Source organism: Pseudophryne corroboree, chromosome 2 (assembly GCF_028390025.1).
Source record: "Pseudophryne corroboree isolate aPseCor3 chromosome 2, aPseCor3.hap2, whole genome shotgun sequence".
Lineage (NCBI taxonomy): Eukaryota > Metazoa > Chordata > Amphibia > Anura > Myobatrachidae > Pseudophryne > Pseudophryne corroboree.
The window spans coordinates 958,970,427-958,995,856 of record NC_086445.1 but is presented as its reverse complement, the minus strand read 5'-3'; the positions used below and the strand labels follow the sequence as shown (position 1 = coordinate 958,995,856).

Below are 25,430 nucleotides of genomic sequence, written 5' to 3'. Positions count from 1 at the left end.
CTGGTACTCTAGACAGTCCAAAGCTGTATCTCCCATCTCTATTGCCATATGTATATGATTGCAGAAACCTAGATGCTTGGAAGAGAGGAAATCTGCATGGGGCCTAGAGCAGCGTAGTGCACCATTGTAGGTTATCCAGTGCATGCTTCTGTTCTAACATGAATCATGAAGGGAAGACCAGGGGATAAACTTTACAGTGACCGACCAGTACATGTAAAACTTCATACCATGGAGTATTAACTAGATGGTTCTAGAAGAGAGATAATGAGGGTAATTCAGACCTGATCGCTCGCTAGCATTTTTTGCAGTGCTGCGATCAGGTCAGAACTGCGCATGCGTATGCACCGCAACGTGCAGGCGCTTCGCACGGGTACAAAGCGATAGGTTCTACGAATAATCCAGTCGCACAACTGATCGCAAGGAGATTGACAGGAAGAAGGCGTTTGTGGGTGGCAACTGACCATTTTCAGGGAGTGGTTGGAAAAACGCAGGCGTGTCCAAGCGTTTGCAGAGCAGGTGTCTGACGTAAATTCCGGCCCCGGACATGCTGAAGTGATCGCAGCAGCTGAGTAAGTCCTGGGCAACTGAGAAACTGCACAAGATCTTTTTGTATCGCTCGGCTGCACATGCAATTGAACACTTGCACAGCTAAAATACACTCCCCGTGGGCGGCGGTTATGTGAACGCTGGATTGCAAAAAACAGCTAGCTAGCGATCAGGTCTGTATTACCCCCAATGGTCACAATAAAGAGTGACTACATAGTGACAACTTCAGATACAGCACCATCTACTGGTCCCCCAGTGCAGCTTCTCAAGTAACACTATTGCAAGTAGCTGTAGTTATATTCGATTCAAGGAGTTTGGAGCATTTACTATGTCTGTCTGGACCTGGTATTTTCTCCTGCTTGTGATCTAGCAGAATAGCTGCTGCCTCCTTCTGTGTGACCCAAGCAATGGCTGCCCTACATTACACTGAACGACTGGGCAGATAGGGCTGTATGGCATCAATGTAGGTGGCTGCTGCGTTCCTTTCTAAATTCGCAAAAAAAGACAATTGTCCAGAAATTATTTTAAAACTACAAGAAGTCACGTAAGCAAAGTTATTTTTTTCTCAGGCAAAAAAAAAATCCTTATTCCTGTTACATATTCAGGTATATACCTTCGTAATCAATCTTAATCCTGTTATGGTAATGGTTATTTAATACTTCCATAACCACTGAACATCTCGGTGACATCCTGACAGATGCTTATTCTGAGACACACATACCGTTAACACAAGTGTACAGCACACGCATCACTGCTTGCATTTACTAGACATGAATCAACAGTAGATCGAGAGCTCCCAATGATCCTTATTGTGTATACATAGCATAGAAAATGCTTTATGTTTTTGGGATGTATTATTAAGATTATCAGATTTGACCGACCTAACCTTCCTAAGCTATTCTACTTAATTACCTTCCATCTACATAGTTCAAACAAAATTTACATGTGTTCTTTCCTCTGATTACCAGGCCAAAATTGCTTCCAACATTGGGCCTAATTCAGACCTAATCGCTGCTGGTCGTTTTCGCACAGCAGCCGATCAGGTCTGAAATGCGCATGCGCGAGCGCCGCAGTGCGCCGGCGCATGCCAGACAGCCGACGGCTGTCTCAGCCCTGTGATCGCCTCTGCCTGATTGAAAGGCAGAGGCGGTCACTGGGCAGGAGGGGGCGGGCCAGCGGCGTTTGCCCGCCATTTAGGGGGGTGGGCCGTGGCAGCTGCGTGATGTCACACGCAGCCATTGCGACCATCACAGCAACGAGTAGCTCCTGCCAGCGCGCAGGAGCTGCGTTGGCAGGGAGCTACTCCTAAAGTACAAAAGTATTGCCGCTGTGTGATGCTTTTGTACTTGTGCGGGCGGGGGGGGAGTCGGGGCGGACTAGCCCTGTGCTAGGCGTCCCCCCGCATGTAAATTTAGCACATCTACGATCATGTCTGAATTAGGCGCATTGCTGTATGGATGATACAGCCCAGTACACACTTTTGAAATGCAGCACTTCTCCATAAAATTAAATTTTCTCTATAGATTGTAAGCTTGCAGAGAATATCCTAGCTTTATATGAATAAATGTTAATTATAATAATAATCATATTAATGTTGAGTAGGGTTATATAACACCCCAAAAATTCTGTTCTTTTATCAACTGCAGCTAACTGTGATTGGGTATAACTATAAACATAAAAACGAATATACAAAATATCTTAACCAACCTCAGTTTCTGGCCGGGATGTTATAAGTCTGAGTTTAGCGGCAATGCGGGATGCCGGCTGAACTCAGACACTTTTTTAAAGGGGCAATCATTTGCAAGGCCAAACCATGCCTTGTAAATGATTGCCCCTTTAAAAAAACATCAGAGTTCGGCCGGCATTCCGCATTCCCGCTGAACTCAGACTTATAACATCCCGGCCTCTGTCCTGATTACACAGGGCCAGTCATATTTAAAAATAATAGAAAGGTTCGCTCCCTCTTATTACAAGGATGTGTGTGAGGTGGAGTTGGCTGCTGCTGGTGGTTCTGGTTTCTGGCTCATGATTGGCCAGTGCTGGGGTTTCCTGCCAGTACAGTCTCCACTCTTGTTTTTAGTCACAATTTCACATGTTTTTATTGTGCATATTAATTTTTCATTAAATATCTATTATTTTAATTGCTGACATCTGTTATTGACACCCAGCAATAGGCTGTCACTGATTTCTGGCGCCACACGAATAAGGGGGAGCGAACCTCTCTATCATTGCCAATTTCTTCAGAGTCTATAGGGGACTCCAATAGCCCCCCCTTCGGGCAGGCCCGGCAATTTCATACAGCGCCATCAACCCTGTCACCCTTCTCTTTTTCACTATATTTAAAAATAAATAAATAATCATCATCATCATCATCATCATCATCATAAAATAGTGTCATTATTATCTATTATTATTGTTATTATTATTGATATTAATAATAATAATAATAAGACCTGTTGTAATAATGAAAACTATCAGAGAAGTGGATTTGCAGACACATTCACCATCTTATAATAGGAGTAGGGATTCTGTGGTACACCAGCGGCTGTCAAACTACACATCCCAGCATGCACTGCTACAGTTTAGCTGGTAAGGCATGCTAATACTGTGACAAGGCATTCTGGGATGTGTAGTTCCACGGCAGCTGGAGTACCAGAGGCTGCCTACTCCTGGTCTATAATAAAACACTTCCCATATGCAATGCACTGTGTAATAAAATATAAATTGATTACAAATGGGTAATTATTTTATTTATTTATTTAGCAAGTTCTAACATGGCCAGTCCAGTGAGGCCAGGTCCAAACTAATGTTTATGGCTTTCATATATAAAATCCCAAGTCCCAGGGCTCTAGTTGCCAGCCCTCCCCTGATTACTGATCTGCCAGACTGTGTTAATGCACAGCCTATACATCATGCAGCCTCACATTGCTTGTGTAGAATTTCCTCTGAATAATGAAAAGTTTTAACACAATATTTCTATTTTCTGCAGCCAATCTGTCAGCAATAGTTGGCAGACGGTAGCAAATCATGTGAAGACCACGCTGTTTACCGTGAAAGGGCTTCGACCAAACACAATATATCTTTTCATGGTGAGAGCTATCAATGCTGAAGGTCTCAGCGATCCAAGCCCGGTGTCAGATCCAGTGAGAACACAAGGTAATGTGACTTAGTGCGCGGAGATAGAGAATCAGCTGAAACACATTATCTCATATCTCATGAGCAACTACATAGGGATAGCTCTGTTACTGCGCATGCTATAAGATGTACAGTATTTAATATGGGGGAGCGTAGTGTAAAGTATACAGAACAATACAGGTTGAGTATCCCTTATCCAAAATGCTTGGGACCAGAGGTATTTTGGATATGGGATTTTTCCGTATTTTGGAATATTTGCATACCATAATGAGAATATCATGGCGATGGGACCTAATACTAAGCACAGAATACATTTATGTTTCATATACACCTTATACACACAGCCTGAAGGCCATTTTAGCCAATATTTTTAATAACTTTGTGTATTAAACAAAGTTTGTGTACATTGAGCCATCAGAAAACAAAGATTTCACTATCTCAGTCTCACTCAAAAAATTCCGTATTTCAGAATATTTGGATATGGGATACTCAACCTGTACTACATGCATGCAGATAGATGGTTTCAGTATGATATGCCGGTTGTCGGGATACCTGTGGGCAGGAGACTTACAGCCGGGATCCCAAAAGCCGGCAAAATGAATGCCTCCTAGATAGATAGCTGGATGGATAGATAGATAGATAGATAGATAGATAGATAGATAGATAGATAGATAGATAGATAGATAGATAGATAGATAGATATTATTTTTTATATAAGATAAATATTAAATAGATAGATAGAAATATAGATATGAGTTAGATATTATATAGATATTATATAGAAAATAGATTGAAGATAGATAGTATATAGAAGATAGATTGATTGATTGATTGATTGATTGATTGATTGATTGATTGATACTGTAGATAGCCAGATAAACAGATATTACATAGAAGATAGATAGATAGATAGAAAGATAGATAGATAGATAGATAGATAGATAGATAGATAGATAGATAGATAGATAGATGTCACAACTGAGGGCTGGTGCTGACCAGGGGGAAGCCTCAGTTGTAGGGGCTGAGGTATATGTGTACCTGGGAGGCAGTACAAGGTTCTTGGACATGCAGGGAACCTTTAGAACAAATGCCCGAAGGCGTGACCAAGACAACGAAGGAAAGTTCAAAGGTTTTATTAAACACAGTTCAGAGGAATACTGATGACTTGGTACTGGTAATAGGAAACACAGTTCAGAGGAATACTGATGATAGCAAACCGATGGTGACTTGGGATCGATGGCGGAACACCGATGGTAACTTGGGATCGATGGCGGAACACCGATGGTGACTTGGGATCGATGGCGGAACACCGATGGTGACTTGGGATCGATGGCGGAACACCGATGGTGACTTGGGACCGATGGCGGAACACCGATGGAGACTTGGGATCGATGGCGGAACACCGATGGTCACTGGAGATCGATGGTGGAACACCGATGGTTACTGGCAGGGCAGAGCACTGCTGGAAGCTGGTGTCGGTAACTGCCAGTCACAGGATGCAATGTTGAGACACTGCAGAGTCAGGCTGTACTGCAGAGAAAGTCCATGGGAGGACTGCACACTGGAATCACTGAAGACAATTGAAGCACTGACATCTTTCCATCCCAGGAACAAGATATTTATACCAGCTGGGAAACAGGGATTGGCTGGCTGATTAACCAGAGACCAGAGTGCAGCTGCTGGGTAATCGGGCTGAGAGCAGAGTGCAGCTGATAGGCTGAAAGGTAACATGTGATTAGGAAAACATGGCTGCGCCCATGTTAGCTTTTGGAGGGAAAGATTGTTTGTAACTTGCATGTGAAACTTAACCCTGATGCTGCCAGAATCACAGTAAAGAGATTAGAAACAATGAGATGCAGCGTGCTGCACACAGACAGTGCAGATGGAATCCAGGCTTGGAACGCTGGGACAGTCTCAGGAGGCATTTGGAAGGTAAATACTGATAAGGAATTACCTGGATCGTGACAATAGATAGATAGATAGATAGATAGATAGATAGATAGATAGATACATAGATAGATAGATAGATACATAGATAGACAGATACATAGATAGATAGATACATAGATAGGACAGGACATAGACAAATAGTTATAATTTAGATGCAGTAGATAGATATCTTAGACTCTGAATGTATGAGAAATCTCCATGGAGAAAAATGAATGATCATACTCCATTCCAAGCTATTAAGCAGAATGAACTTCATTTGTTGGAACGGGAAGCTCGGAAGCTAAATGTACTAGAGGGAATATACAGACAGTAGTAGAGCATTGGCCAATCAGTGGACAGTAGACGGGCCTATTGAATCTTTCACTGTGACCACTGATTGGATGTATTTTATGCTGGTATGAGGTATAGATTGAACAGTTTTCAAATCCCACGTTCTTTTTTTCTTGTCTCTAAGATACAATTTGTGTCCAGCTGGATTAATCATACTTTGGTTACACTCAGGCATTGATCATGAACTTTTTGTTAACATTAAATGCAAAACTCTAGAGTAAGTGTACAGATCACTACCCAATCTACATTGACCAATGGAGGACATTCATTAGTCTAACTGTGAGGACAGAATTTACTGCAATGTTAGAGGCAGACCATTGTGTTTACTTGTGGCAGCTTTGTCTCTTTACTTATTGTATAACTGCAAAACTCAGCATGTCCTGGCAGCCGCCAGTCCTTCCTTTATAGAAATACAAATGTTTTGATTGTATTTGAATTTGCTATGTTACTGGGTACATGCTATGTTTCAGGATGACAGAGACACCCGTTCTTGAAATCAGTTTATTTGGAAAAATATACCCCCCACCCCCCATGCAATCTCAACATTGGCTGACATACCTTCATTCATGATATGCTTCCACACATTAGAGTAGACAATTGTGGATTGTACCTACTTTATATTAGGCATCATATCAGGTATTTTAGGTTTCCTTTGGTATTCTAGCAAGTCTGGTTTGCCAATTCTTTTAGAAAGATCTGGCTGTTCAGTTTGGTACAGTAGTTAGAGCCACGGCCATAATAGAAATTGAAATTTCTGCAGCAAGAGGGAATTTGCCCCCACCCGAACACTTAATAAATAAAATGTAATAAAAGGAACCAGACCCTTATGCAGACCCCTGTGTTTTGGTTTTTGGTTCTAAAGCATCGTCTTGTTTTGGCAAAACCACACTCAGGTGCTTTGGTTTTTGATCTGGATTTCTTAAATTTATAAAAACAGCTAAAATTCTGTAGCTTGGACCTTTTTTTGTTCCTATATTATTATTTACATCAATAACCATAATTTCCAGTTAAGTTTGACCAATTTTGGCACCTGAAATCACGAAGGAGGTATTTACGTGCAATCCAAAACATGCGAGATCCGAACTTGGAGGGAAGCTAAGAGCCAGGACTTGGTTCTACTCGGAACCCCAAAGAGATCCGAGACAGGATTTGGTTAGACTGGGAACCTCAAAGTTCGGATGTGTTCTGTTGTCAGCAAAACTGAACCATCCATCTCTAAAAATATAAATTCCTCCCTGTACCCCTCTCAGATTGGCACCATGGGTGGCTCCAGTTAAATCCTGAAGTTCTCTATTTTAGATTTATTTTCCCCACAGATTCTACTCTATTATCCTTCCGGCCTACTTTTTATGAAACCTACACTATTTTGTTAAAGAAATACAGTACATATATGTACTATAAGAATCAGTTATTTCATAAGACAGTGAGAATCATCATCGTACGGTAATTCATTTATAGGTCACCACATATTCAATAGCGCTGTACAATCACCATTTTATAGCATAAGAGCTCAGACTGCAGTTTGGATTCTGTCAAGTGTTAGACTAGAAACAAAGGGGTCTATTTACTAAACTTTGGACGGAGATAAAGTAGACGGAGAAAAAGTACCAGCCAATAGGCTTCTAACTGTCATTTTTCAAATACAGCGCGTGTCATGGCAGTTAGGACTCAGGAGCTAATTGTCTGGTACTTTTTCTCCATCCAGGGCTTAGTAAATAGCCCCCAAAATTCCAAGATGTTCCGTATGGAGCACATGTTTACGTCCATGTTTACGCCTCACACAGCTGTCCCATTATCCCGGAAAGCATGGTCTGTTCTTGTTCTGCTTCATTTCTTATAAGAAATAAATATTTTACAGACCAAATCTCGGCTTCCACTATCTCTGAGAACAATATCCTGAGAGCAGAAACTTATTGACCAGTGTTATTTACGTCAGGATACCAAACGGAGGCATTTTTATACTGTATTATGTATTTGTGATTTGATTATTTTTATGGAGCAGAGAAGTAAAATTATATATCGCAGGCAAGTGTTGACTCTTGTCATTTACACTAGTCTCCATATTCATTCATTTATTAATTAATTTATTCAAGTTACAGAGTTGTCTGGTGATACAGACAAAAATCAGGTAATGATTCAGTCATTTTTTTTTATGACAGTAATTCACCCCTTTCCACACGCGTTCTGTTTCTGCCCTCAGGGACGTTGTATCATTATTTCATCTCGCTACCCCCGGAGTAGCAAGGCACCCAACCCTTTACACAGCTAACCATGATTACTATGGGCGCAATATGCGCGATAACGGAGATCATTTTAGAAAGGAAATTGGGCATGATAAATCATTTGAATCTCACCCTATGTGTGCTAACCTGAGATTCTAGTCTTAACTGGTACAAGTGTCTGCTAGACGCAGTGCAGGTATGCTGAATGAAAGTACTGCATAAGGACATAGGGGGTAATTGAGAGTTGATCGCAGCAGCAAATTTGTTAGCAGTTGGGCAAAACCATGGGGGTCATTCCGAGTTGTTCGCTCGTTGCCGATTTTCGCAACGGAGCGATTAAGGCAAAAATGCGCATGTGCATGGTACGCAGCGGGCATGCGCTAAGTATTTTAGCACAAAACTTAGTAGATTTACTCACGTCCGAACTAAGAATTTTCATCGTTGAAGTGATCGGAGTGTGATTGACAGGAAGTGGGTGTTTCTGGGCGGAAACTGACCGTTTTCTGGGAGTGTGCGGAAAAACGCAGGCGTGCCAGGATAAAACGCGGGAGTGTCTGGAAAAACGGGGGAGTGGCTGGCTGAACGCAGGGTGTGTTTGTGACGTCAAACCAGGAACGAAACGGGCTGAGCTGATTGCAGTGTAGGAGTAAGTCTCGAGCTACTCAGAAACTGCTAAGGATTATTTAATCTCAATTCTGCTAATCTTTCGTTCGCTATTCTGCTAAGCTAAGATACACTCCCAGAGGGCGACGGCCTAGCGTGTGCAATGCTGCTAAAAGCAGCTAGCGAGCGAACAACGCGGAATGAGGGCCCATGTGCTCTGTAGGGGGAGCAGATATAACAGGTGCAGAGAGAGTTAGATTTGGGTGGGGTGTGTTCAATCTTAAATCTAAATTGCAGTGTAAAAATAAAGCAGCCAGTATTTACCCTGCACAGAAACAATATAACCCACCCAGTGGCGTAAGTTCATCCCAGTTGCCCGGAGGCAAGATAAATATTGATGCCCCCCTATTTCCTATATTAAGATAAATATATGTATGTATGTGTGCGTGCATGCGTGCGTGCGTGCGTGCGTGCGTGTATCTGTGTGTTCTGAAAAAAATGTATATACTGTATTTATACATGTAATTGTCTTTTATTTTAAATCACACATTTCTTAGCAGTCATACCCAGGATTAGAACCCGTGACCTGTTACACTAACAGCAGACACTTTACTGATGGAGCTATTTGCTTCTGTACAGGAAGAATGAGAATTCTAACTATATGTTACGTGTAATTGTCAGAGAAGTAACTTCATATAGTTAGAATTCTCATATTTCCTATACAGGAGCGAACAGCTTCATCAATAAGGTGTCTGCTTCCAGTGTACTAAGTCATGGGTTCTAATCCTGGGTATGACACTTGTAAAATGTGTATCTACAATATAATAAAAAGTGTGTGATTTGTAAGGTGCAGGGACCAGTGAGGAAGTCGGCCACTGAAAAGACAGCGGCAGCTATCAATTAACTTAATTCAGTGGTGTCACAGAATGGGAGGAGAGGTGCCCCCCTTCAGAGCAGGAGCCCGGTGGCAGATGACTCCGTTGCCTCCCAGAGTTCTGCCTCTGAACCCACCCAAATCTAACTCTCTCTGCACATGTTATATCTGCCCCCCCGAGCAGTGCACATGGTTTTTGCCCATCTGCTAACAAATTGGCTGCTGCGATCATCTCTGAATTACCCCCATAATGAACACATGCAGCACTAAGCAATAGTAATACACACAGAGTAGCTTATGTATATCAATTAATAAACTGGAATTAGCAAATTTGGATTGTTGTTAAGGCTTCAGCAGTGCATACAATACCTGGTTAACCTCTGTGAACTTCCTTTTTAGTTGGTTTGATAAAGATGGTCTTTTTCTGCTTTTTCCATACTGTATGTGTGCACTGATAATACATAAAATAGGCAGATTAGAGAGACCAAATGGTCTTTATATGTACTCCGGACCCTTGTCCCACCTTCACATCACCTGACAGAAAGATTTGCTTTTAGATGCTCAATGAATTGACTAATTCTATTCTATAAGGACAGTGATAAAGACAGCAAATATTTTAAAGCTGGAGAAAGTTTAATAACTACGATGGCAAAGATTAAACTGACTTGACTTTGAGTCACAGACTTTTCACACATGGGGGCGCAAACTACCTTCATATTTCACCTAAACAGGGGCATGTCCTAAAAAGGGGGCATGCCCAATCTCCCTATAAAGAATAGGATGTGAAAAATGAAGTGGCCCCGTGTGCTCCACAGGGCACTCCATTATAATGCTGGAGAGGGGGGGGGGGCAGGAGTGGGCGTCGGGGGAGTGCACCCGCTTCCTACCTTGCTTGCAGGAAGTGGATACCTCCTCCTTAGCCAGCACTATCTTTCCAGTGCACTAGAGAGCAGATACTCTGGCACACTCAGAGTCTTTGCTTTCAATGTGCGGACGCCATCTTCCTGAAGATATCATTAGGTAGATGGCACCTCCTGCCTTAAGTATAGGTATACTTAGGAGGGGGCGGTCAGTGGACCTCCAGCAACCCGTGCCCAGGTAATTAGTGCCCCCTCCCCCCCTCTCGGCGACACTGCACCTAAATGTTTGCACGAGACACGTACACAGCATATGCCAATGGCAAGCACTTATATACTGCCATGCAGGAAGCCAAGGAGATGGCCATTTTTGCACTGCTAAGATGTTTTCAATTTCCTCTTGTTTTAAACAGCTTATTCAGTTTTCGTGCCTAGACAGATTCAATACACCTGTAGCCTTTTTGTGTCTTTATTGGTGGTTTCATTGACTCAAATTGATCCTAATCTATGTTTCTCTGACGTCCTAGTGGATGCTGGGAACTCCGTAAGGACCATGGGGAATAGCGGCTCCGCAGGAGACAGGGCACATCTAAAGAAAGCTTTAGGATCACCTGGTGTGCACTGGCTCCTCCCCCTATGACCCTCCTCCAAGCCTCAGTTAGATTTCTGTGCCCGACGAGAAGGGTGCACACTAGGGGCTCTCCTGAGCTCTTTGTGAAAGTTTTAGTTTAGGTTTATTATTTTCAGTGAGACCTGCTGGCAACAGGCTCACTGCATCGAGGGACTAAGGGGAGAAGAAGCGAACTCACCTGCGTGCAGAGTGGATTGGGCTTCTTAGGCTACTGGACATTAGCTCCAGAGGGACGATCACAGGTTCAGCCTGGATGGGTCACCGGAGCCGCGCCGCCGGCCCCCTTACAGAGCCAGAAGAGCAAAGAGGTCCGGAAAAATCGGCGGCAGAAGACTTTCCTGTCTTCAGATAAAGGTAGGCGCACAGCACCGCAGCTGTGCGCCATTGCTCTCAGCACACTTCACACTCCGGTCACTGAGGGTGCAGGGCGCTGGGGGGGCAGCGCCCTGAGACGCAATAAATCGTTAGAAAACCTTTTATGGCTAAAATAAATGCATCACATATAACTCCTGGGCTATATGGATGCATTTAACCCCTGCCAAAACATACAAGAAAACGGATGATAAGGACGCCGAGAAAGGGGCGGAGCCTATCTCCTCAGCACACTGGCGCCATTTTCCCTCACAGCTCAGTTGGAGGGAAGCTCCCTGGCTCTCCCCTGCAGTCACTACACTACAGAAAGGGGTTAAAAAAGAGAGGGGGGCACAAATTAGGCGCAGTATAAACAATACAGCAGCTATAAAGGGAAAAACACTTATATAAGGTTATCCCTGTATATATATAGCGCTCTGGTGTGTGCTGGCAAACTCTCCCTCTGTCTCCCAAAAGGGCTAGTGGGGTCCTGTCCTCTATCAGAGCATTCCCTGTGTGTGTGCTGTGTGTCGGTACGTTTGTGTCGACATGTATGAGGAGAAAAATGATGAGGAGACGGAGTAGAGTGTCTGTAATAGTGTTGTCACCCCCTGGGGGGTCGATACCTGAGTGGATGTACTGTGGAAATTGCGTGACAGTGTCAGCTTTGTATAAAAGACAGTGGTTGACATGAGACAGCCGGCTACTCAGCTTGTGCATGTCCAGACGTCTCATATAGGGGCTCTAAAGCGCCCGTTACCTCAGATACAGACGCCGACACGGATACTGACTCCTGTGTCGACGGTGAAGAGACAACCGTGATTTCCAAATAGGGCCACACATTGCATGATTGAGGCAATGAAAAAAGTTTACACTTTTCTGATAATATGAATACCACCAAAAAAAAAAAAAGGGATATTATGTTGGTGAGGAAAAACTTCCTGTAGTTTTCCTGAATCTGAGAAATAAAATGCGTGGGTTTCCCCCCGATAACAATTGATAATTTCTAAAAAGTTATTGGCAGTATACCTTTTCCCGCCAGAGGTTAGGGTGCGTTGGGAAACACCCCCTAGGGGGGATAAGGCGCTCACACGCTTGTAAGAACAAGGGCTCTACCCTCTCTTGAGATGGCCGCCCTTAAGGATCCTGCTGATAGAAAGCAGGAGGGTATCCTAAAATGTATTTACACACATACTGGTGTTATACTGCGACCAGCAATCGCCTCAGCCTGGATGTGCAGTGCTGGGTTGGCGTGGTCGGATTCCCTGACTGGAAATATGATATCCTAGATAAGGACAGTATATTATTGCCTATAGAGCAATTAAAAGATGCATTTCTATATATGCATGATGCACAGCGGAATATTTGCCGACTGGCATCAAGTATAAGTGCGTTGTCCAATTATACCAGTAAAGTGGTCAGGTGATGCGGATTCCAAACGGCATTTGGAAGTATTGCCTTAAAAGAGGGGATGTACCCCAGGTCGCCTCTCAAAATAAGATGCCGTATTATCAGGCGCAGGCCTGGTTGGCAAGCGGACAAAAGGGTTCCTCTTTTCTGCTCGTGACAGAGGGAGAGGAAAATGGCTGCAGAGATCAGCCAGTTCCAAGGAACAGAAACTCTTTTCCGCCTCTGCCAAGCCCTCAGTATGACGCTAGGGCTTTACAAGTTCAGGCACGGTGGGGTCCCGTTCTCAATGAATTTCAGTGCGCAGTGGGCTCACTCGCAAGTAGACCCCTGGATCCTTCTGGTAATATTTCAGGGGTACAAATTGGAATTCGAGACGTATCCCCCTCGCCGTTTCCAAACAGGGAGGCAGTTTTGGAAACCATTCACAAGCTGTATTCCCAGCAGGTGATAATCAAGGTACCCCTCCTGCAACAGGGAACGGGGTATTATTCCACACTATTGTGGTACCGAAGCCAGACGGCTCGGTGAGACCGATTTTAAAATCTAAAATCTAAAATCTTTGAACACTTGCATACAGAGGTTCAAATTCAAAATTGAGTCACTCAGAGCAGTGATTGCAAACCTGGAAGAAGGGGACTACATGATGTCTCGGGACATCAAGGATGCTTACCTTCATGTCAAAATTTACCCTTCTCACCAAGGGTATTTCAGGTTATGGTACAGAACTGTCACTGTCAGTTCGGACGCTGCCGTAGGGATGGTCCACGGCACCCCGGGTCTTTACTGAAGTAATGACCGTAATGATGATATTCCTTCGAAGGAAGGGAATTTTAGTTATCCGTTACTTGGACGATTCCCTGATAAGGGTAAGATCCAGGGAACAGTTGGAGATCGGTGTAGCACTATATCAGGTAGTGTTGCGGCAGCACGATTGGATTCTCAATATTCCAAAATCGCAGCTGGTTCCGACGACTTGTCTTCTGTTCCTAGGGATGATCCTGGACACAGTCCAGAAAGAAGGTGTTTCTCCCGGAGGAAAAAGCCAGGGAGTTATCCGAGCTAGTCAGGAACCTCCTAAAACCGAACCAAGTCTCAGTGCATCAATGCACAAGGGTTCTGGGTAAAAATGGTGGCTTCCTACGAAGCAATCCCATTCGGCAGATTCCACGCAAGACTTTCCAGTGGAACCTACTGGACAAATGGTCCGGGTCGCATCTTCAGATGCTTCAGCGGATAACCCTGTCACCGGGGACAAGGGTTTCCCTCCTGTGGTGGTTGCAGAGTGCTCATCTTCTAGAGGGCCGCAGATTCGGCATTCGGGACTGGGTCCTGGTGGCCACGGATGCCAGCCTGCGAGGCTGGGGAGCAGTCACACAGGGAAGGAATTTCCAGGGCTTATGGTCAAGCCTGGAGACATCTCTTCATATAAACATTCTGGAACTAAGGGCCATTTACAATGCCCTAAGTCAAGCGAAACCCCTGCTTCAGGGTCAGGCGGTATTGATCCAATCGGACAACATCACGTCAGTCGCCCACGTAAACAGACAGGGCGGCACGGGAAGCAGGGGGGCAATGGCAGAAGCTGCAAGGATTCTTCGCTGGGCGGAAAATCATGTGATAGCACTGTCAGCAGTGTTCATTCCGGGAGTGGACAACTGGGAAGAAGACTTCCTCAGCAGACACGACCTTCACCCGGGAGAGTGGGGACTTCACCCAGAAGTCTTCCACCTGATTGTAAACCGTTGGGAAAAACCAAAGGTGGACATAATGGCGTCCCGTCTAAACAAAAAACTAGACAGATATTGCGCCAGGTCAGGGGACCCTCAGGCAATAGCGGTGGACGCTCTGGTAACACCGTGGGTGTACCAGTCAGTGTATGTGTTCCCTCCTCTGCCTCTCATACCAAAAGTACTGAGAATCATAAGAAGGAGAGGAGTAAGAACTATACTCGTGGTTCCGGATTGGCCAAGAAGGACTTGGTATCCGGAACTTCAAGAGATGCTCACGGACGAACCGTGGCCTCTACCTCTAAGAAAGGACCTGCTCCAGCAGGGGCCTTGTCTGTTCCAAGACTTACCGCGGCTGCGTTTGACGGCTTGGCGGTTGAACGCCGGATCCTGAAGGAAAAAGGCATTCCAGATGAAGTCATCCCTACCCTGGTCAAGGCCAGGAAGGACGTAACCGCAAAACATTATCACCGCATTTGGCGAAAATATGTTGCGTGGTGGGAGGCCAAGAAGGCCCCTACAGAGGAATTTCAACTGGGTCGTTTCCTCCATTTCCTGCAAACAGGACTGTCTATGGGCCTAAAATTAGGGTCCATTAAGGTTCAAATTTCGGCCCTGTCGATTTTCTTCCAAAAGGAACTGGCTTCAGTGCCTGAAGTTCAGACATTTGTAAAAGGGGTACTGCATATACAGCCTCCTTTTGTGCCTCCAGTGGCACCTTGGGATCTCAATGTTGTGTTGAGTTTCCTAAAGTCACATTGGTTTGAACCACTCACCACTGTGGACTTAAAATATCTCACATGGAAGGTGACGATGCTGTTAGCCCTGGCTTCAGCCAGGCGTGTGTCAGAACTGGCGGCTTTATCATATAAAAGCCCTTATTTAATATTTCATTCTGACAGGGCAGAATTGAGGACTTGTCCTCAATTTCTACCTAAGGTGGTTTCTGCATTTCACATGAAGCAACCTATTGTGGTACCTGCGGCTACTAAGGACTTGGAGGATTCCAAGTTGCTTGACGTGGTCAGGGCCCTGAAAATATATGTTTCCAGGACGGCTGGAGTCAGAAAATCTGACTCGCTGTTTATCCTGTATGCACCCAACAAACTGGGTGCTCCTGCTTCTAAGCAGACGATTGCTCGTTGGATTTGTAGTACAATTCAGCTTGCACATTCTGTGGCAGGCCTGCCACAGCCAAAAATCTTAAAATGCCCACTCCACAAGGAAGGTGGGCTCATCTTGGGCAGCTGCCCGAGGGGTCTCGGCTTTACAACTTTGCCGAGCAGTTACTTGGTCAGGAGCAAATACGTTTGTAAATTTCTACAAATTTGATACCCTGGCTGAGGAGGACCTGGAGTTCTCTCATTCGGTGCTGCAGAGTCATCCGCACTCTCCCGCCCGTTTGGGAGCTTTGGTATAATCCCCATGGTCCTTACGGAGTTCCCAGCATCCACTAGGACGTCAGAGAAAATAAGAATTTACTTACCGATAATTCTATTTCTCGTAGTCCGTAGTGGATGCTGGGCGCCCATCCCAAGTGCGGATTGTCTGCAATACTGGTACATAATTATTGTTACCAAAAAATTCGGGTTATTGTTGTAGTGAGCCATCTTTTATAGAGGCTTCTCTATTATCGTGCTGTTAACTGGGTTCAGATCACAAGTTGTACGGTGTGATTGGTGTGGCTGGTATGAGTCTTACCCGGGATTCAAAATCCTTCCTTATTGTGTACGCTCCTCCGGGCACAGTATCCTAACTGAGGCTTGGAGGAGGGTCATAGGGGGAGGAGCCAGTGCACACCAGGTGATCCTAAAGCTTTCTTTAGATGTGCCCTGTCTCCTGCGGAGCCGCTATTCCCCATGGTCCTTACGGAGTTCCCAGCATCCACTACGGACTACGAGAAATAGAATTATCGGTAAGTAAATTCTTATTTTTTTCTTCCAATTAAAGAAAATATTCATTCCAATAATTCAACTGTTTAATCAATTAATGATGAAGTATTCAATAATATGCTAGCCAGTATTATAACTGCTGTAATCTTTTCTTTATCAGACATAAGCCCAACTGTGCAAGGAGTAGATCATCGGCAAGTGCAGAAGGAGTTGGGAGATGTGATTGTTCGGCTGCATAATCCTCTGGTCCTCTCACCCACCACTATTCAGGTTTCCTGGACGGTAAGAGCGATAAAGTACAAATTACAATCTTGTGGTTTGACAACACAATCATCACAACACATCATCAGTAACTAAGGCCCTTATTCCGAGTTGATCGCTCACTAGCTATTTTTAGCAGCCGTGCAACTGCATAGTCACCGCCCACGGGGGAGTGTATTTTCGTTTTGCAAGTGTGCGAACGCCTGTGCAGCCGAGCGGTACAAAAACATTTTGTGCAAAACAAGACCAGCCCTGTAGTTACTTATTCTGTGCGATGATTGCAGCGACGAAGGTCCCGGAATTGTCGTCAGATACCCGCCCTGCAAAGGCCTGGACACGCCTGCGTTTTTCCAAATACTCCCTGAAAACGGTCAGTTGACAGTGACACCCATAAACTCCCACTTCCTGTCAATCTCCTTGCGATCAGCTGTGCGAATGGAATAGTCGCTATAAGCAGTGCAAAACAACAAGGCTCTTTGTACCTGTACGCCGCGCATGCGCATTGCGCCCCATACGCATGCGTAGTTTTGCCATTTTTTAAAATGATTGCTTCGCAGTGAACATCGACAGCTAACGATTAACTCGGAATGACCCCCAAATAACAGACAGCTATTGGAAGTATATGAGTAGACCATGTTGGAAGGATAGCTTTCAGAAAAGTCACAGCTCACATTCAGCATTTATGTGTAACACCGATATAAAGCGCACGTGTTGGCGTGGCATTGTTGGTATGTTGTTGGATGAGACTTTTATTTATGAAACTGCAGCCAATCACTTCACTCTGGCTCAGTGAGAAACACTTTGAGGGGTTGGCTACTTTTTCTTAACTCTTTTTGATAGCTTCTTAAACCATATTCAAGCATTTACCTATTATACATTATGTGTAGTACCCTTGTATAGCCTGTATGATGATGTCTGAGCTGGATTTCTCTTTGTGTTGAGTTCTTGTTGTGACTTCTGTATTTAATCAATATGTCCTTGACAGCTGCCACACCACTGATGGCCAAAGTGTCATATACCACAGTGCCACTCACTAGTGATGTTGCCTACTGTGCCGACCTGACCGTCACTGTGCCTCTCACTAGTGATATTATCTACTGTGCCGACTTGACCCCATCACAGTGCGTCTAACTAGTGATGTTTCACACTGTAGCGTCCTGAGAACGTCAGAGTGCCTCTCACTAGTGATGTTCCATACTGTATTGACCTACCACGTCACAGTGCCTCTCACTAGTGATGTTCCATACTGTATCGACCTACTACGTCACAGTGCCTCTCACTAGTGATGTTCCATACTGTATCGACCTACTACGTCACAGTGCCTCTCACTAGTGATGTTCCATACTGTAGCATCCTGACAACGTCACAGTGCCTCTCACTAGTGATGTTCCGTACTGTATCGACCTACCACGTCACAGTGCCTCTCACTAGTGATGTTCCTTATTGTAGCAACCTGCCACGTCTGGTGCCTCTCACTAGTGATGTTCCATACTGTATCAACCTACCACATCAAAGTGCGTCTCACTAGTGATGTTCTACACTGTAGCGTCCTGACAACGTCACAGTGCCTCTCACTAGTGATGTTCCATACTGTATTGACTTGAGCACGTCACAGTGCCTCTCGCTAGTGATGTTCCGTTCTGTATCGACCTACCACATCACAGTGCCTCTCACTAGTGATGTCCCTTATTGTAGCGACCTACCACGTCACAGTGCCTCTCACTAGTGATATTCCTTATTGTAGCGACCTACCACGTCACAGTGCCTCTCACTAGTGATGTTCCTTATTGTAGCGACCTACCACGTCACAGTGCCTCTCACTAGTGATGTTCCTTATTGTAGCAACCTACCACGTCACAGTGCCTCTCACTAGTGATGTTCCTTATTGTAGCAACCTACCACGTCACAGTGCCTCTCACTATGATGGAACATATCACTGTGCTGACCTAAAGATTGTGTTTCATACAGTATGTGAATATAAATAAAATCACAAGCTCATAAAATAAACATGTTATACTGAGTTATATATTTCTGTTATAGCAAAAAACAAATATTGGGGGGAGATTTATTGGATAAAAATTTGAAGACAGACAACTTCTATAATGTCTTTAAGTCCGCTGTCAGGACTATTTCATTATCAAGCATAGAGTTAAAGTTCTGCAAATACATTCTGTTTAACTCACAGCAGAGAGAATGTGTTACCATTTATCCAGCATCCTGTTGCTGCTTTTCTAGTATTGATTTTGTCACATTAAAAAACTGTAGTAAAGCAGCGAAGAAATCTAACATATTCGGAGCATAAAGATCTAAAAATAACACGAGCTGTGCCAAATATTAGCAATGTACCAGGGTTTAATAAACAGCATATATATTATACACATGGACACACACATAAGCACGTATAGCTGTATGTAAGCACTGTTCTTGTCAGTAAGTAAAATCACATCTAAATCACGTTATAGATTAAAGTAGTAAAATATCCATAAAGTTCATGCGTGCATACATTCAATGTTGTTTTATCAACGCAACCGAATCATTGTAGTATGGAATGATGTGCTGTACTATTAACTGGTTGCTCAATATACTGATCAGTAACAAGTAATCAATAGCAACTGCGGACAGTGTGCTGCTCTTTGTGTTCTACTGATGAGCGTGTCTAGGGGGCTGATTCTGCTGCCGCTTTAGAAAACACATACAGAAAACGTAATAAATCGGTTGTTATTGAAGTGATTATACCCCTTAATATATGCAAACGTATCTATGAAATAACAGACAACAACATCAGGAGTTGGCTGCAAATTGGTGTCCAAACTCAATCTTTGGTGTGCGACTCTCCAATATCAGACACACCATTGAGGAGAGGAGAGCGCACCCATCTAAAAAATCACTGACAACTCATCTAAACAGCCGTTCTTAATGCCACCACAACACAAAACATAACACAACAGCAAAATTGGGAAGGAGGGGGAGTCTCCGGCAGCAAGAGCAAGTAATTTGGCAGAAAACCCTATTATGATCTGAGAGAACCCATGCCTCAATCTGTGATAGGCTGACAGTACACAATCTCATCACCACATTAACGCATAAAACGGAAATAACTAATATTTAGAGCAGGGGTTCTCACACTCAGTCCTCAGGACCCCACACAGTTTACGTTTTCCAGGTCACCCAGCAGCTGCACTGTGTTTCACCAACTGTCACATTTTAAAAATCCACAGGTGACCTGGAAAACGTGAACTGTGTGGGGTCCTGAGGACCGAGTTTGAGAACCTGTGCTTTAGAGGGACCCCACACTCACAACATTGTGGTTTAATTTAAGATGGGTACACACCTATACAATCCATGGCCCAATGACCTGATATCGGATGAAAGGGCTGAGGCTTTTATAGGTGTGTATGCAGGTCAGTTGCAGGAGTGTTATCCTATAAACGGCTTTATAACGCTCCTGCAGCGGTCTGCACTGGGTTGTCACATCTCATGTGCTGTTTAACACTTATGTTGCCCGATCCCATAGAAGCCCATACACACTGAGCCATATATAGCACAGTGTGTCCGGCACTAACAAGGGCTCAAGCTGGGGATACAGTCATTGGCTGATTGGGAGCGTTATTGTTGTTCTAAAATACTGTATAATAAAATTGCCCGTTGTTGACCTAAAACTAAATCCAATGAAGACTGACTAGTATTCCATGGAATGGCACAGCGCAACTAAATGTCAAAAATTATACTGGCAGAATCAGCTTCAATACCTATTGTATTTCAACGCTTTCAGATCAAGCAGCCCCTTTCTTTGTTATAGCACACCAATAAATCCTGGAAGATTTTACAACAGAGCTAAAAACAAAATGTCACTTGTGCAAATAGCATTCCAGTTCTAATGTATCGTTCAGAAAGTCCTAATGTACATAAACAATTAATTGATGGGAGACGAAGATGGATATAAACAATTTTGTCTGATTTACAGTCTTCCTTGATCTGGAAAACATCTGTTAAATGTTCTTCTTAAAAACACAGCTTGTTTTGTTCAGTATTAAGAGGGTATTACTGTGAGTTGCTTCCATTTCTTTGCGTGCATTTATTTAAAGTTAAGACAGAGAAGTTTTGAAAATAGGCTGTTAATGCGCAGCGACATATGTTGCAGGAATCTTAACAGTGACACATTTTTTGCAATTAAGTTTACACAGCTTGCAGACATTTACATGTGTGTCTACAACAAATGTTGATGGTAATAATGATATTTTGCACGTAGCACATATTTAAAGCAGCAAATCCACTTATAAGGTTTTTTTTTTTCATTCTTAAAGAACAAGCTAAGTAACTAAATAGGCATTTGGCCTTGAACTTTCAAATCATTGCCTCCATTTCAAAATCTCTCTGGAGGGATGAAAAGTATGCCTGCCAATCTCTATGTGAAAGAAGATGGGAGAGAGACAGGGAGAAGATTTTACTGTACACAGAGCAGATAGAGCTCACTACATAATGTGCCACGTGACTGTGGTTGTCGTAGTTCCTCTAATATCCCGCTGAAATGTATGTGATTCTACAAAGGGAGGTTGGTTTTATGTGGGTTGGTGTGTCCCCTTGTTCTAAAAGTCCTCTTATTTTTAAGATACTCTTCTTCATCTTCTTTCTCTTCTCCTTCTCCTCGATCCCTTCTCTCCTGTAAAGTTTTCTGATAAGTTTAATTATAGAGCATATGCACCTGTTAGTATCCCTTCTCTGATTTATTGGAGATGGAGAGGCCGATGCAGAATTCCATGCATATCGGGTGCATATACTGTATACTCGCATAGTGTGCTTGGACCTAAACGCAGACATTCCCCTGCATACTGAGTAGTCTTTGTGACTGTCCCTAACCTAGACTTGGTTACAAAATTTCTCGCAAGTGTGACCAACGCTCCACTTATATGAATAATACGGGGGTGGCAGCAGTACGTGTGAGAGGCTAAACCCAAATGCCTCCAATAATTAGCATATGTCAAAGAAATTACACAACTGCGCCTGCATGCATATAGAATGACATAAATAAGTGATTTAAGTGAAAAAAGGGGATCACAAAATGATATTTGTAAAATTAACTGACATTTATTCTTATAGATGTTTATAATAAAATAAAAAATAATAAAAATTGAAAAAAGAAGATGCAAAAAACAAAAAACACCTTTTAATACAGGCAAAATGTATGTCAGAATATTTATATAATAACAGGTCAGACTAATCTTCCTGCACCTGTGTAATATGAGAAAAACTTTGAAAAAAACTTTGAAAAAAGACTTGAAAAAATGAAGTTCCAAATGTCTGGTATGAAGAGAATGTGGCGTCCCACCTCTTTTCCACCTTGTTGTGGCTAGTTAGGTAGTATACTGCAGATATACTACCTAACTAGCCACAACAAGGTGGAAAAGAGGTGGGACGCCACATTCTCTTCATACCAGACATTTGGAACTTCATTTTTTCAAGTCTTTTTTCAAAGTTTTTTTCAAAGTTTTTCTCATATTACACAGGTGCAGGAAGATTAGTCTGACCTGTTATTATATAAATATTCTGACATACATTTTGCCTGTATTAAAAGGTGTTTTTTGTTTTTTGCATCTTCTTTTTTCAATTTTTATTATTTTTTATTTTATTATAAACATCTATAAGAATAAATGTCAGTTAATTTTACAAATATCATTTTGTGATCCCCTTTTTTTCACTTAAATCACTTATTTATGTCATTCTATATGCATGCAGGCGCAGTTGGTTACAAAATTGTCACCTTGATCAGTGCACACTCACATCAGCTCTATCCTTGGTGCAAGACAGCTGTCTAAAACCAGGCATGCCCACAAATCTGCATAGCCGGCAAATATACACCCTCATCATGCCCTCGCTAAACTTTGCGTACATGTGAACACCCCATTTGCTACCCAGTTAAAGCCGTTCAGCTTCAAAAGATGATGAGAGACTGAGTTGAAACTCAAGATCCATCCACAAATCAGACTTGTGTGCAACTCTGAATCAAAGCCAGGGGCTCCTGAACTCTCCACAGTACTCAAGGTGAGGACTTACCAGTGACCTATAAAGTGACAGCTTCCTGCTACTAGTACACCTTCCAGTACACCCGAGTATTCAATAGCCTGGGTTCTGGGGGGGGGGGGGGGGGGTATAGCCACAGAAGTGGACGTGGCTAGAACCTCTCATCCTTGGGTTCAGCTATGTGGCGAGGGACAGGATCAATTTCTGTTTCTCCACATATTTTATGATTAGCAATTAACTCTGACGCTGCCGGCCAGTAGAGCACAATGTCAAGTTATTGGTAAATTAAGGCGATTAAGGGTTTTCCTATTGCTGCAATAAGAGATAGTGGAAAACCAGCCCTTCTGTCTCCTGTCCTTAACTGCGTTCTTTCAGTGTCACAGATATTGTTAAATATAATCCATGAAACCATGTGCACTGGCAAGTATAAAGTAGGCTTATGTTGTAGAGCTATCTGTATATATAGTATACATTGTTCCCCAAGCTACCACAGCACTCTTTCTCTCTGCAATGACTTTAACGCACTAATGAGTCTCAAGTGACTTGTTATCTCCTGATATAAATCCCTGGCTATTCTCATGACTTCATTATCCATGTGTAGGAGTATTATACATGTAAAGAATCCACTATTCTTTTTATCCTCCGATCACAAATCTGGCAAAACACAGTTTATGTTCTCCATGTACTATACTTGCATTGCGACGTCTACTCTCAAGAGTTTGATCACTGTAGATGCTTCAGCTTTAGTGAGATCCTATACTGTATGTACAGATACGTTACATTAGTGCTTTCTCAGTGACCAGCTTGGCCCGTTCTTGTTATAGGGGGTCATTATGACCCGATCGCACACTGCAGTTGTTCGCAGTGCAGCGATTGGGTTGGAACTGCGCATGCGCCGCCGCCGCAGTACGCCGGCGCATGCCAGACGGCTGACGGCCATCGTTACCTAGCGATTGCCTCTGCCTGATTGACAGGCAGAGGTGGTTGTTGGGCAGGAGGGGGCGGCACAGCTGCATTTGTCCGCCGTTTTCAGGGCGCGGTCCGGCCAACGCAGGCGTGGCTGGACCGTGCGGGGGGCGGGTCGCAGCGGCTGCGTGACATCACACGCAGCCGCTGCAACACGGCCCAGCGACGAGTAACTCCCGGCCAGCTGCAGGAGCTGCGCTGGCTGGGAGCTACTCTTCAAGTACAAAAGCATCGCCGATGTGCGATGCTTTTGTACTTGTGCGCGGGGGATGGGGGGGCGGACTGACATGCGGGGTGGACAAGCCCTGTGCTGGGCGTCCCCCCGCATGTCAGTGTAAGTGATCGTAGCTGTGCTAAATTTAGCACAGCTACAATCAACTCGGAATGACCCCCATAGTGCTAATGAGAATGGGATGGGCTTCTTGCCAACTCTTAGACTCTGAAATATTATTTACACAATGCTACACACTATGAGGATATGAGCAGGATTAAGAAGACGTCACGAACCAGTAGGCAAATTATTAGACAATGTCACAAAGAGGGGTCTGGGCCCCGAAAGCTAAAAACTGGGTGTGTACTAAAGATGTGCAAGGTGGTTTTACCTAGGCAGAGACAATACCGCACCCTGGAAAGGAGCATTGCTTGTATGCCCCTAAATACGGCCCTACATGAGAAAAAGGGTTTAGTATGAAAAACCTACAATCAAAATCCTGACGTCAACATACAGTACTGACAACAATTGATCGACGGTCAAAAGCCCGACAAGGTCAAAATACCAACATTTAAAATACCAACAGGGTCAAAATACCAACATTTAAAATGTCGACATGTCAAAAAGTCGACACAAGGTTTTTCCCCGTTGTATTTTTTGGGTGTGAATGTCGACATGGACACGGTATAAGTGTACTGCGTCCCCTTGCATGGTTTGCTGCGCTCACACCTTGTCAGAGTTTTGACCTTGTTGGGATTTTGATCCTTGTTGGGATTGTGACCGTCAGGCAGTGGGTGGATTTGGAATGGATTGTAGGTAAATTGACCGAATCCCAATAAAAAGGTTGCGATAAGGTTGCCTAACCCTCAGGGCCGGCAACACAAATCTTGGGGCCCAGTACAGTGATGTCTCTGGGCCCCCCTCAGATTTTAAATATATATAAATATATATTTAAATATATATATATATATATATATATATATATATAAAGTCCAGAGGTGAAGCGCACACACTTAAAGGATGTTAGAAGGGTGCCGTGTCAATTGTTATTGATACCATAGTTCCCAATGCTTACCCTGAAAGGGTTTAGACAAAAGGAGACCAGCACACCACCATATGAAAAAATATGAAAAACATTTAATGAATCAGTAGCATTATCAGGCCTTTTGAAAAAAGTTTTTAAGTACTCATCATGAGGCTTTCAGCAGTATTCAAGCAGAACAGCCATCCCAACGGCCCGTTTCGGTTGTCACACCTTCATCATATATATATAAAAAGTGCCACTGAAGTTTGCTACTAAATAAATATATATATTTATTTGTACACATATACACACAAATATAAAACCACAGCACTTGCCACCCCAGAAGCGGGGCACACAAGTGGACTGACCACTCATAGGGTGGGGTGCACATAACCGTGGCACTCGCCACCCCAGAAGCGGGT

The 25,430-nt window shown here is 43.6% G+C and overlaps 1 protein-coding gene and 1 long non-coding RNA gene across 15 annotated transcripts in view; one reads left to right on the top strand and one right to left on the bottom strand.

Annotated features, from left to right (window-relative positions):
* Positions 1-25,430, top strand: part of ROBO2 (roundabout guidance receptor 2) — a 1,589,073-nt gene that overhangs the window by 1,432,989 nt on the left and 130,654 nt on the right. For all 14 annotated transcript variants that reach the window (XM_063956330.1, XM_063956325.1, XM_063956332.1 and 11 more), the window contains 2 exons: positions 3,536-3,702; positions 16,689-16,810. In XM_063956330.1, the coding sequence (XP_063812400.1) occupies positions 3,536-3,702; positions 16,689-16,810 (289 nt within the window). The remainder of the gene's footprint in view (positions 1-3,535; positions 3,703-16,688; positions 16,811-25,430) is intronic.
* Positions 16,722-25,430, bottom strand: part of LOC135050143 (uncharacterized) — a 98,982-nt gene continuing 90,273 nt past the window's right edge. The window contains exon 3 of the long non-coding RNA XR_010241555.1: positions 16,722-16,803. This is a non-coding gene — a long non-coding RNA (uncharacterized LOC135050143). The remainder of the gene's footprint in view (positions 16,804-25,430) is intronic.